This window comes from Hyperoodon ampullatus (genome assembly GCF_949752795.1).
Source record: "Hyperoodon ampullatus genome assembly, chromosome: 15".
Lineage (NCBI taxonomy): Eukaryota > Metazoa > Chordata > Mammalia > Artiodactyla > Ziphiidae > Hyperoodon > Hyperoodon ampullatus.
The window spans coordinates 67,574,746-67,587,541 of record NC_136928.1 but is presented as its reverse complement, the minus strand read 5'-3'; the positions used below and the strand labels follow the sequence as shown (position 1 = coordinate 67,587,541).

Here is a 12,796-nt window from a genome sequence, read left to right as displayed (position 1 = left end):
ACTGGGATTTGCTCTAATACAACTTCAGCAAGGAAAAAAAGGGAAACAAAAAGAAAGCGTATGTGGTGAATCTTGATAATTACTACACCTGGTGATGGGGATTCTTTGTATAGTTCACTGTACTTCTATGCTGCTTGAAATTTTTCAGTAAAACATACACACACACACACAAAATGGATGACTCTTAACATTTTTTTTAGGCTTACCACAACGGTTAGACTCTCACAATCTGGACCCAATCCAACCTAAGTTAGCTGTATCACTAATTGTCCACATAAGCCGAGGTTCTAGCTTTACCACACTACTTGACACTTTGGAATTGGCCAGTCATTTTAAGGCCTATTCTGTAGTCTAAGTTATTTCCTCTGTTGATCTGCATTCTCATTCTTTTCCAACTGGGAAGCTTCTTATCCTTCAAGGACTAGGTCAGATGTTACCTGTGAAGTCTTCTCCAACCTCACTAGATCTCCTGGCAACATCCTGGGTTGCTTCCAATGAACTCTGTTCATACTACTAGTAGAATGTATCTCATACTGTAGCTATCATCTGTCTTCCTCCATCATGATGAGTACTCCTTAATGGCAGATAGCATAAAAATTACGGGCACAGTCTCTAGATCCAGAATGCCGGAGATCACATGCTGGTTTAGTTAGTGTTACCTTGGGCAACTAACTTAACCTCTCTGTGCCCCAGTTATCTCATCTATAAAATCGCACTTCATAGAGTGGTATTAATCTTCCTAAATGGATGAGAAAGGGACTACAACAGTTTATGACACACAGTAAATACTCAATACTAAGGATACAAAATATTAATATATTGTGTAACTATTTAATATCAATATCAATATATTGGTTTAACTTAAACATTAATGTAATAATAATACTAAAATACTAAGGATAGGACTCTTATTTGTCCTTATTATACTTTTCCTCATATCTAGCTCAGTGTCTGGCACATGGATGCTCAATAAATGGTTGATGACTTGGATAGTTTCTGGTCTCCATACTGACCTTCACTTTGGCCCCAAAGCACTGGCATGGAGGTTGGTAGCAGGTGCTAAGAGGGGCTGGAGAGTCTGGACTCCTAACCTAAGCGGTGGCAATGCTAAAAGAGATAAAAGGCAGCAGAGTTGCTAAGTGTAGGGAGTATGTCATTTATTGACCCTGTGTTCCCCCACTCACTGGTCACTACTCTTGACTCGCAGCACAACAGGTACAGAACTGCAAGGGATCATGCCCAGCTCCGTGATCACCAGATCCACCAGTTCTGGGGGGGTCACATCATAGACCAGATTCAACAACCGTAGGGACGAGTGGTTCTGCCAGTCAGCCAGGGCCACGTGTTCTCCTCGCTCACACAGCAGATCGTCAGGGTCATCTGCAATGGGAGGTGTACCCTTTTACGTACTTTTAAAAAATAAGCTGTGGGCTTCCCTTGTGGCACGGTGGTTAAGAATCCACCTCCCCCCCGCCCCGCCCCCCAAAAAAAGAATCCACCTGCCAATGCAGGGGACACAGGTTCGAGCCCTTGTCCGGGAAGATCCCACGTGCTGTGGAGCAACCAAGCCCATGCGCCACAACTACTGCGTCTGCGCTCTAGAGCCCGTGAGCCACAACTACTGAAGTCCGCACACCTAGAGCCCGTGTCCGCAGTGAGCAGCCCGCGCACCACAATGAAGAGTAACCCCCACTCGCTGCAACTAGAGAAAGCTCGCGCACAGCAACGAACGCCCAACGCAGCCAAAAATAAATAAATAAAATAAATTTATAAAAAAATAAAAAATAAGTTGTACTTCAACCTCCCCTCTCCCTCCCAAATCTTCTCAGGTCCCTGGAACCTTCTCTCCTGCCCTCCTGGGCCTCCTTACCTAGCTCATTAGAGACAAAGGCATCAGTCTGCACACGCTCACAAAACTTGTATGTTTCACAGCAGACCAGCACTGGCACATTATGGGCCCGTGCCACCAGGGCCAGCTGTGCTGTCCCTACCCGTGACATCACAGACCCGTTGGCCAGGAGTGCATGAGCTCCCAACAGCACCTTAGAAACCTATTTTGGAGAGTAGAGAGGAGGAAAAAAAAACGTCATGTGTGACCAATGCAGAATAAGGTTCCCAACTCTTACCCAGGGCAGCAATATTAAGGCAATGGGTAACAAATCTTAATAAAGGCTCTTGGAAAACACCTGATCATTGACTCACTGCACCACCCACAGGAAAACTAAACTCTTTTGTCCTGTTCCCTCTCAGCGGCTACTAGTTTTATATAAGATTCTTGCAATAGCTAGACATGCTATATAACATACTGTGGATGCTTCTTCTACTAAATATAAACACAGCTGTATAATTCTAGTATTTCTAGACAATTACAACGTTGGGAAGGCGAGACTATGTCTATACTACTATAGCCTTTTACTCCAACTTTGGAGTCCTTTTCCTCTGCCCTCACCTCTGGGAGCACATAGGAAGCTGCAGGAATCAGCAGGTAGGAGGCAGGGACCCCAGCACGGACCAGAAAACGTAGCGTGTGCTTCCCCTCCAGCCGTGGCCGGCTGTCCACCACTACCACCCGAAACCGCCGGCCGTTAGCCCAAGCCTCCTGAAGAATTCGTGATACCAGAGATGAGCTGGAGTGAATGGAGAGGAGGATTCAGTTATAAATGTCACTGACTGGGGCTTCCCTGGTGGCGCAGTGGTTGGGAGTCCGCCTGCCGGTGCGGGGGACACGGGTTCGTGCCCCGATCCCGGAAGATCCCACATGCCGCGAAGCGGCTGGGCCCGCGAGCCATGGCCGCGGAGCCTGTGCGTCCGGAGCCTGTGCTCCGCGACGGGAGAGGCCACAGCAGTGAGAGGCCCGCGTACCGCAAAAAAAAAAAAAAAAAAAAAAAAAAAAAAAAAAAATGTCACTGACTGATAGCTAGCTCATTCCAAAAGGGCAAAGGGGCAGTTCCTTCTTCAAATCATTTCACTCCCCGTTTTTCTCAGTCATAGGGTCTGGCCCATACCATCCATATACCAGGATCACATCTCCATTACTGATCTTCTCATAAGCAAAGCGTGAGATTGCCTCAGCTGCAAGCACAATCTTCTCTTTCACGTATAGATTGATGGCTGCTCGAAGTTCTGACTTGGCCTAAATGGAGCAAGATACTTACGGAACAAGAACTGGACACAACTTTCCCTTTGATTATCATGCGGGATGCTTGAATATGCATATAATGACAAGCCTAAAGGGGGCCCAGGTCAGACAGACCCACCACCTCCTTAACCCTTGACCAGGCAGACCAGAGAGTTGCCCCTCCTGGGAGCCCCGAACATGTTTCCAGCTCTATCCCCCAGGTGCATGCCTTGCTCATTCCTCATACTCATCACCTCCTCTTCCCGCTTGGAGCTGCTCACACCCGTGATCTCCTTGTTAAGGAACTTGATGGCGTTGTACATGCTTGCTGACAGGGGACGGCACTGAGTCAGGAAGCTACGAAAACAACACCTTGCATCTGTGCAACTCTTCACAGCTCACAAAGCTTTCACACTTAAAAGCTTTTTTTTAAAGAGAAGACAGAAAAATGAAAATAGAGGTAGACAAGCAAGAAAAGGGGTCCAAGTGCAATATAAATTCAGTATTTGGCATCGTTGGTTTTCTTGGCTTTGTGCATGTTAGACCTGGTATTTCTACTGATACAGTATTCCTATAGTTTCTCATACTGTTCAGTTTGACAGTCCTCAATAGTAACTAATACTATTTTTCTAGGGTGTCAAATTCAGAACCAGGCAGATCCACCTCCTGACCCTAAACATGGTCCTAAAGTAAATCGCTTGAGGAAATTGGATCCCAAAGATTACAGGAGGGGAATTTTGAAGTGTGTCCATATTTCACTGGAGATCAAAGAAGCCTAACTAAAAGAATTGTGGCTGACTCACATGATAACTTCTTTTTGAAAGGGCTATTTTATCTTGAAGATTATGAGTTTAGAGGAACTAAGGTGATTGGCAGTGGAAAGAATCAGAACGTGTGAAATTCCTTAAAAATTTATTGACTTAAATAACTTTGTCTGTGTTACACATAAAAAAAAAAAACCTTTACACTTTGAAAAAGAAAAAAAAAAAAGGGTCCAAGGAAAGGACTGAGCAAGGTGGGGTGGGAGTGGATGTGCAGTGGTCATCCTTACCTGAAGTAGGGCTTTAGTTTATTCACTAGGTCCCTTGACAGCTCTTCATTGGGAGGTGTGGTGTAATCCTGAATCACCTGTAGGGTACACAGGTTGATCAGCAAAATGCGCCCTAACAAGTCTCTGAAAGGGGGATAGGGTAAGCTTCTCTGAGGAAAGTCTTCTGAGGGTGGAGTCATTCCCTCTTCCCCCCAGAGATTACTCTGGGTGAGAGAAGCTGGGGTAGTGTTGGCGAAGGTGAGGCTGGATCGTAAGAGGTAACAAAATGGGACATACCTGCTGCAAGGCACGAAGCAAAGCAATGCACCGGGCATTGGAGCCACTGACCAGGCCCTGGGAGTACTGCAGGCCGAGTCGCACCATGGCTGGGTGGATCACAGAGGATGGGATGCTGATGGGATGGCGGTGTCACACACTTTGCAAGGGAACTTGAGCACCTACCGCCCACCTGCCCCTGATGAAAAGGAACCTCCTTCACTCGCACAGACACCCCCATTTCCTCTAGAGTTCTGCCTTATGTTCATGCTTCTTTCCACAGATCCAACCTCAAGTTTCCAGTCACTTTCAAAACAGAATTACTAAAACTCCTCATGCTTAAAAGTTATTGACAATTTCATAAGCTCCTACCTCATAAACCGGGTCAGGGAGTTTTGTCTGCTGTACTGGGGTAGGTGGGAGAAGAGACTGACTTTGGATCCATAATCCTTTCGTGTAGGAACCTTGACAAAACAGGGAACAGGACCAAGAGCCCAGAGTTTAAAACTGTGGGATAATTAATGCTGGGAAGGAAGAAGATGGTGAGCCCAATACCCACCCTTTTCCAGGGTCTCCCTTCGCCCCGTGCACCTTTTCTCCCTCTATTCCATCTCCCTAGGCTCTTTCTGGCCACACACCAAACCCACTTCCTACCTGCTGTCGTTCTGGTTTTTTAACAAGCCTCCTCAGAAGCGTGGGGTCATCCACCTGACTATGCTCCGGTAGACGCTTCACTCCTAGAAGATAACAATCGTGTTTTCAAGACACTGTAGGTGATAATGAGAAATCTGCTTTCAGGGCATAAGGGACATCAAGAAAGATTTGAGAGAGAGATGGAAAAAAACAGGAGAAAAGAGTAGAAAAAGAAACAGGGGTAGGATGAGGTTAAGGAGAGAATTGTGAACTCTAGGAACGAAGGTGAAAACTGGGAGCTGTTTTACTGTGGGGAAGCCTGAGCTAACATAGGCATTTGAATCAACAGAGGCCTTGAAGATACCTGAGGGGGTTTCTCCAGCTGTGCTGGGGCAGGCCTGAGGAGGTGGCCCTCCTTGGTCCCCTTTCCTTGCCTGCTTCAGGGCCCGCTCAGCCTCCTGCTTGGCCCGCCTTTCAGCTCGAAGTTCAGCCTTACTCCGACCTGCTGGAACTTTGTCTTTGGCACTGCCCAACTGACTGTCCAGTCCAGGCAGGTCTTTGGTTGGGCCTGCTAAAGGTAGAAGGAAGAGGTGCCCAAGCCCTAGGTAGGTAATAGCTATGCCCCAACCAAAGCTTCTTTTCCTGTTTATCTAAACTTTTTCACTTTTCACTTGTTCAAACCAACTTTGTCCTGTCTACCCCCCTTCTCTCTCACCACATCCCTTTACCAGCTCCACACCCCGGCCCTTTAAAAAAGCCCCCGCACCTTGACACTGGGCTGCAGATGCAACAGAGCCAGTTTCTGGTTCTGCCCCCTTTTCCTCCTTCCGTTTCTTCTTCTGCTGTTTCTTTTCCTTCCGAAGCTGCAGCTTTTCTTCTTGGGTCATCTCCCTCCCCCCTGCCTAAGACACAGACATAGAACACTAATCTTCCCCAACAATTCCAAAAATGAATAAACACTACTGGATACTTACTAGTCTCCCACAGGATCCCTAATCCTTCCTAAGTCTCAGCAGGTACCTGTTACGAGCTTAGAGCCCACAGGGGTCGAAGTTTCTCCTGCAGGTCACAGTCACATTACCATTAGGGCTAAAAAAGCTCTGTAAAATCTCTTGGCTTTACCAAGAAATAAAGTGAAACGGGGATGAAGATTGGGTCGGAACGAAGTTGACACGGCCTCCTGCGTACCGCCTGACAGGCGGCTAGGGAGGGCACCTGCACTTACCCCAGGCCGAGGAACAAGCTCCGCCTTCATCCCAGATCCCGAGTCTGCATCAGAAAACAGGGCGCAAAGTGAACCAGAGAGGCTCCGGGAGGGTTTGCGGGGATACGTACTCGGCGCTGCTGCCTGCTGGGTCTGCATGACCACGGGTCCGCCACCAGGCGGGAGGTGAGCCGGGGATCGGCGTGGGGGACGCAGTGCGCGGCACGATCAAAAGGAAGGGGGGCGGGGGAAGGAGGGAGCACGCACACCTCCCGGAGGAACAAGCCGGTACGCGGCACGGAGTGCGCCCGAGGCACTGCGGACCAGAGTCCGGCGTGGCGCGGGAACCGAACGACAGGGCCCAGAGGTACTCAGGGCCCATCAGTAGCCGTCCGAGGCCCGTCCGCTTGCGTACCTGTTTGTGCGCCCGGCCCTTCACTCACCCTCGCGAACAGCCACGGCCACGGCAGCCATCATCCTCCGTCCTAGGCTCCGCCCGCCTGGGTCGCAGGGACTACAGCGCCCCCTGGGCCGACAGCCTCGGCGTGCAGCCCCAACCGGACTACAAGCCCCGAAGTGCTCTGGGGCTCTCTGCCCCTCGCTACGGGTCGCGATAAGGGCCTTCTCAGCTTTGGGCTCCCAATCCCGGCTGTCGGCTCTTGCCCTTTAGACTACATTTCCCAGGATGCCGGGGGCGCTGCGCCCTAGAGCGGACTTCCCCAGCCCTTCCCACCTCTGATCGCAAGTCCCCCCCAAAATGGCGAGCGAGGCGGCGGGGACGCGCTGAGGAGCGGAGGCGAGCGTGCAAAGCCGCTGTGGCCCTCACAGTCCGGACCCGGCCGGGCCCTGCCGCAGGGAACATGCACTTTTCCATTCCTGAAACCGAGTCCCGCAGCGGGGACAGCGGCGGCTCCGCCTACGTGGTGAGGAGCGGCCGGAGCCCGGCCGGGCAGGGGCGGGGATAACGGGCCGGAGACCTCTCCGAGCGGCCTCCGAAGTCCGGCCGTCACCTTTCGGGCCTGGTCACAAGCCGCCGAGTCCCGACGGCCTCGCTGGGAGCTTATATTACGTCTCAGATTCATCCAAAGGTCTCCCCAGCTCCTGTAGGTCCTTTGTTCGGCCGCATCGCCTCCCCCGGCTGGGCCGCGGCTACTCTGGTGGGCGTCCCTGGCCTCTTGGGGAGGAAGACTGCAGCCTGAGCGCCCGGGTTTCCCCCGACTGGTCCTTCTGCTTTGGGACCTGGCTCTGGGGAAAATCGACTGGCCACCTTTGGAAGATCTCGGCGCGTTGCTCAGGCGGAGCTGTGGCAGGCAACTTCCGGCCAGGGTTCTCAAGCCCCGCCAAAATGGCGAGCGAGGCGAGCGACCCTAAACAAGACCGCGACCCTAAACTGCTTGCCTGCTTTTGTGTCCTCAGGCCTATAACATTCACGTGAATGGAGTCCTGCACTGTCGGGTGCGCTACAGCCAACTCCTGGGGCTGCACGAGCAGGTGGGACTAGCACCCCTGCCTTGAGGCAGCTTCAAGCCCTTTTCTACGCCTGGGCATCAGTGTCTCCATTTCCCTTCTCGTCGCTTTCCCGTAGGCTGTAGTTCCCCTATAATCACTGCCACAGGCAAGGATTTGGTGCTTTATCTTAGCGTCTTCCATTTCCGGGTAACTCCCAGGAAGCTTAATGTCTGCCAGTAACTGCTCCTCCCTATACTTACATACTCCCTCCTTTCTTCTCTGTCCCCATCTTACACAGCCTGTACACTGCCTGTGCCTGTGCATGGAGAAAACGACAACCCTTCCCCCTAAGCTGCCAAAGCACTTTCCTTCTGTCATCTGAGCTGCAACTTGAAATTCTTTTCCCTGCTCATATTGATACAAACCATTCACCAGTTTCTGTCTGTGTTCCTTGACTCACCTGAGCGGGTGTAGCTGTTCCAGTTATCCTTATGTGTCTGTGATGTAACGTTTCTCTGTTCTCCTCACCAGATTCTGAGCTCTGTATTTAACTCGGTACAGAGTCCTGGTTTTACTGATAACTAGTTGTGCAACCCTGAGCAAGTTACCTGATTTCTTTGGGCCTCAGCTTCCACAACTGAAAAATGGAGTCATTGATCTGCAAAGTCCCTTTAAGTCCTAAAATACTTCGTGAATATATTTAGCTATTACTTAACTGTGCACATAAACTTTCCTTACACAGCCCTTTGCTTCCTGTGAGGGTTCAATGAACACAGCTTTGCTAGATAAGCAAGGGTCTCCCTAGGCCCTGGCCCTATACAAACCCTTCCCACACTGTGGAGGGACTGACTTGTACACTGTAAGATTGGAAAGAACGTATATCTAGGACAGAGGAACGGCTCCCTTGGGATGCTGCCCCTGCCAAAGGAATGATTTCCTGGATGACCAGGGTAGACAGGGGAGCAGGGACTAGGGAAGGGGAGCCCAAGAGAACATTATGAATGTGGATTGCCTCTTCTCATTTGCTATGTTTATGTGAAGAGTTGTATCTCTTTCTCCAAATAGCTTCGGAAGGAATATGGGGCCAATGTGCTTCCTGCATTTCCCCCAAAGAAGCTTTTCTCTCTGACACCCGCTGAGGTAGAACAGAGGAGAGAGCAGTTAGAGAAGTACATGCAAGCTGGTGAGTGGTTGGAGGGAACTTTAGGCTGACTGTTGAGGACTGTGGACAGAGACTCAAAACAGCTGATTTTGTAGAAGGTCCTGAAGGAACCTGAGGATCTGGGAAGGCTATTGTTTTATCTATTATTTAATTAGCAAAAGTAAATAGCATACAAGGATGCTCTGGTATCTAGGTGCCAGCAAAGCAATTTGGGCACTGACGTCTATGAGAAATACTAATAGAGCACTAACTAGTCTTAAAGCAGTTTCGACCGGCGGGGAGAACTTAATTTGTATCTGATGTGCTTTAGATGAACATTATTTTTCCCTAGTTCTATAGACGGGACTCAACTAGATGGTAGCCAAGGGTGGGGTAGGTGAAGAATTTATGCAAACAGTGAGTGAGGTGAGGCCAGTTGGGAGATGTGACAAGTCACCATCAGCCCAGGAAAGGGGACCTGGGGGGCCTGCCAAAAAGAGAAGTGGGGGGATCCAAGAGGGAATCATAAGTTATTAGAACATCATTCTCTTGTCCCCACAGTTCGGCAAGACCCCTTGCTTGGGAGCAGTGAGACCTTCAATAGTTTCCTGCGTCGGGCACAACAGGTAAGGCTTTGGATGGGACCAAGTTTTAAGGGAAGCACCTTCCTGCAGGGCCACATCATTTTAATGAGGTGGGTACAGAGGAGCCATCCTGGCACCTTTCTGTATGGAATGGGGCTTCTGCTGTACCAGTGAAATCAAGGAAACCCAGTCTATAATTAAACAGCTGAGAATAAAGTCACCAGAGGGACCTACAATACAACGTAGTTGGGAAGGGTCAGAGCTGGATGCTGGGCATGTTGTTAACAAGGCGCCTCCCATTCCCGTGTATGCTCACAACCAGGAGACACAGCAGGTCCCAACAGAAGAGGTCTCCTTGGAAGTGCTACTTAGCAACGGGCAGAAAGTTCTGGTCAATGTGCTAACTTCAGATCAGACTGAGGATGTCCTGGAGGTGAGGCCCTTGTTCTGCACTGCCCCTCCTCCCCCTGCACCCCAGGTTCCCAGGCTTGGGGTGATTGGAACCATCCAGCATGATGAGCGGTATTTCCTTCCCTATTCCTAGGCTGTGGCTGCAAAGCTGGATCTTCCAGATGACTTGATCGGATACTTTAGTCTCTTTCTTGTTCGAGAAAAAGAGGATGGAGCCTTTTCGTGTGAGTTTGTCTGGACTTTACAGCTTCCCTCTGTTTCCACTAGTGAATTCGCCTGTCTCCCCCAAGAATGTGGCATTTCCCCAGGGCTTCTCTCTTGAATTCCCTCTCCTGAGTTTCATTACATTTTCTTTTTCTTTTCTTTCTTTTTTTTTTTTTCTTTTAAACCCATAGTTGTACGGAAGTTGCAAGAGTTTGAGCTGCCTTATGTGTCTGTTGCCAGTCTTCGGAGTCAAGAGTATAAGATTATGCTAAGGAAGAGGTCAGGGCTGGGCTTGGAGGAGGGAGAGGGTGCTGGACTGGATTATGGGGCCACGTATTGAGACAGAATAATCTGGACAAGGAGGTAGTGCTGGGTGTTTCTACCAGGCCTCCCAAGCTTCCTCCAACTGTATCACCATTAGCCCCATACATAGTTCCAGATTGCTCCGGTTTTGCCCCTTTTCCATTCTGCCTCTTGCCTTCCCCCAGCTTAGCCCCATTACCCCTTTCCACCCCTTGGCCTCACAGTTATTGGGACTCTGCCTATGATGACGATGTCATGGAGAACCGGGTTGGCCTGAACCTGCTTTATGCTCAGGTGAGCTTGGAGCTGCCTCAGAACCCTTCCCCTGAAAATGGCTCTGGTGTCCCTCTGCCAAGAAAACTCCTTTCGTATCTTTACTGCCAGTTCATGGGGAAGTTTCTAGAATACTCTCAGGGCATCCGGCACAACCTCTACTCTCCCTGCTTTGTAAGCTGATATGGTCAAGGACTCAACTGCGAAGAGCTTGCTCAAATGTGGGGCTAGGGGTCAGGCTGGACAGAGGTAACTGGACACTCTGGGTCTCTGAATGGGAGCCCCGAACACCCCACCCCTTGTCTCCGCTGTAGACAGTATCAGACATTGAGCGTGGGTGGATCCTAGTCACCAAGGAGCAGCACCGGCAGCTCAAATCACTGCAAGAGAAGGTCTCCAAGAAGGAGGTGAGCCCTGCCTCCCTGTCTGCCTCCAAGGGGTTGCTTCCTCTGGGCTGTCCCACTTCCCCTCCTGACCCGTCCCGCGTGCTGACTGGGTTTCAGTTCCTGCGGCTGGCCCAGACGCTGCGGCACTATGGCTACTTGCGCTTTGATGCCTGTGTGGCTGACTTCCCGGAGAAGGACTGTCCAGTGGTGGTGAGCGCAGGCAACAGTGAGCTCAGCCTCCAGCTCCGCCTGCCTGGCCAGCAACTCCGTGAAGGCTCCTTCCGGGTCACCCGCATGCGGTGCTGGCGGGTCACCTCCTCTGTGAGTTGGGGTAGGAGGGGGAGGCCTTTGGGATGGAGGCCCGGCAAGCCTTGAGCTTCGGGAATGGGCTGGAGTGGGTCAGGGAGAGACACATCGGTCAGAATGAGCTCAGCCTAATTCTTACCCTTCCTCTCCCAGGTGCCACTGCCCAGTGGAGGCACAAGCAGCCCAGGTCGCGGCCGGGGTGAGGTGCGCCTGGAACTGGCTTTTGAATACCTCATGAGCAAGGACCGGCTACAGTGGGTCACCATCACCAGCCCCCAGGTGTGAGCCCACCCTCAGGCCTCCTCTGGAGCCCATTGCACCGTCTCTCTTAGATACCCAAGTCTAGGGCTTCCAGGACTCCATGTGAGTGGGAGCCCTTGTCTTAGGGGTGCTGGGCTCAGGATGACCACCCAGTCAGGCTGAGCTCTCTCCTTGCCCTCAGGCTATCATGATGAGCATCTGCTTGCAGTCCATGGTAGATGAACTGATGGTGAAGAAATCCGGCGGCAGTATCAGGAAGGTAAGCAGCAAGCACAGACCAAGCAGCCGAGTGGTTGTGTTCTCCCTGCCTTTTGTCCTAGGTGTGATGCCTCTCCTGAGAGGGAGGGGAAGGGATTGGGATTCCAAAGGGAGTGATCAGCCCTTATCAGCACCTCATGTCTCCATCCCCAGATGCTACGCCGGCGGGTGGGGGGCACCCTGAGACGCTCAGACAGCCAGCAAGCAGTGAAGTCCCCACCGCTGCTTGTAAGTACTACTCCCTGGTCAGTCCCCAGCCCCCAGGCCTTGTGTCACCTCCCCAGTGAGGTCTCTGATGCCTCTGCCTCCTCCTCCTCAGGAGTCACCTGATGCCAGCCGGGAGTCCATGGTCAAACTCTCAGTGAGTTTCCCACGAGGGTTGGTGAGGTTGGTATTTGTAGGGGACCTTAGGGAGGCTTGAGCCCTCTGACCCCAACCCTGCCTTTATTACAGAGCAAGCTGAGTGCCGTGAGCTTGCGGGGGATTGGCACTCCCAGTACAGATGCCAGTGCCAGTGATGTCCACGGCAATTTCGCCTTTGAGGGCATTGGAGATGAGGATCTGTGATCTCCAGAGCTCGGATGTCTGTCCTCTACCCTGGAGGAGTGTTCAGAAACTTGCCCTGTGCCTGTATCCCCCAAACTGGGGTATTTTTCTTCGTATTGTCCCCTTTTCTCCTCGGCCAGGGGCCTCCTAACCTGCCTTCCCTTCCCCTCCCCAGGGCTGGCTATACCAAGGATCGCTCAGAGCTGGCCTTCAATGCCAAATTAGCATTTAGTATTTTGCACAAAGTCCACGGGACCATGGCTACCTGCCTGGGGAGGAACCACAACTCCCCCCAGGCTGCTTCTGGCTTCTCGGGGCCATGAGCCAAGGGGATGGGCGGAGGTCTGTGTATGGTCTGGCCCAGCTCCCCATCATTAAACTCAGCCTGACTGCTGCCTACCTCTGGTTCCCTC

The 12,796-nt window shown here is 51.3% G+C and overlaps 2 protein-coding genes across 7 annotated transcripts; one reads left to right on the top strand and one right to left on the bottom strand.

The window, feature by feature from the left end:
• Nucleotides 1-1,140: 1,140 nt before the first annotated feature.
• EIF2B4 (eukaryotic translation initiation factor 2B subunit delta) lies at nucleotides 1,141-6,735 on the bottom strand (the record flags this gene model as incomplete). Of its 4 annotated transcripts, none has more annotated exons than XM_079720444.1 (13): nucleotides 1,141-1,380; nucleotides 1,871-2,051; nucleotides 2,450-2,627; nucleotides 3,006-3,133; nucleotides 3,373-3,475; nucleotides 4,170-4,246; nucleotides 4,446-4,560; nucleotides 4,797-4,888; nucleotides 5,079-5,161; nucleotides 5,422-5,628; nucleotides 5,824-5,959; nucleotides 6,283-6,326; nucleotides 6,705-6,735. In XM_079720444.1, 13 exons carry the CDS (start codon nucleotides 6,733-6,735, stop codon nucleotides 1,181-1,183), a joined length of 1,575 nt encoding a protein of 524 aa, XP_079576570.1. In that variant the 3' UTR covers nucleotides 1,141-1,180. The 4 variants fall into 4 exon arrangements, with proteins under 4 accessions (XP_079576570.1, XP_079576571.1, XP_079576569.1 ...); XM_079720445.1 differs by having other exon boundaries at nucleotides 5,422-5,625; XM_079720443.1 differs by lacking the exon at nucleotides 6,705-6,735 and having other exon boundaries at nucleotides 5,422-5,625; nucleotides 6,283-6,420.
• Nucleotides 6,736-7,091: 356 nt separating this feature from the next.
• SNX17 (sorting nexin 17) lies at nucleotides 7,092-12,774 on the top strand (the record flags this gene model as incomplete). Of its 3 annotated transcripts, none has more annotated exons than XM_079721246.1 (15): nucleotides 7,092-7,184; nucleotides 7,678-7,752; nucleotides 8,776-8,893; nucleotides 9,413-9,477; nucleotides 9,758-9,868; nucleotides 9,980-10,070; nucleotides 10,242-10,329; nucleotides 10,578-10,647; nucleotides 10,941-11,033; nucleotides 11,130-11,333; nucleotides 11,472-11,597; nucleotides 11,761-11,838; nucleotides 11,991-12,065; nucleotides 12,157-12,198; nucleotides 12,291-12,774. In XM_079721246.1, the coding sequence occupies 15 exons, from the start codon at nucleotides 7,122-7,124 to the stop codon at nucleotides 12,402-12,404; spliced, it is 1,413 nt and encodes a 470-aa protein (XP_079577372.1). In that variant the 3' UTR covers nucleotides 12,405-12,774. The 3 variants fall into 3 exon arrangements, with proteins under 3 accessions (XP_079577372.1, XP_079577373.1, XP_079577374.1); XM_079721247.1 differs by having other exon boundaries at nucleotides 7,122-7,184; nucleotides 7,678-7,716; XM_079721248.1 differs by lacking the exon at nucleotides 7,678-7,752 and having other exon boundaries at nucleotides 7,122-7,184.
• Between the last annotated feature and the right edge of the window lie 22 nt (nucleotides 12,775-12,796).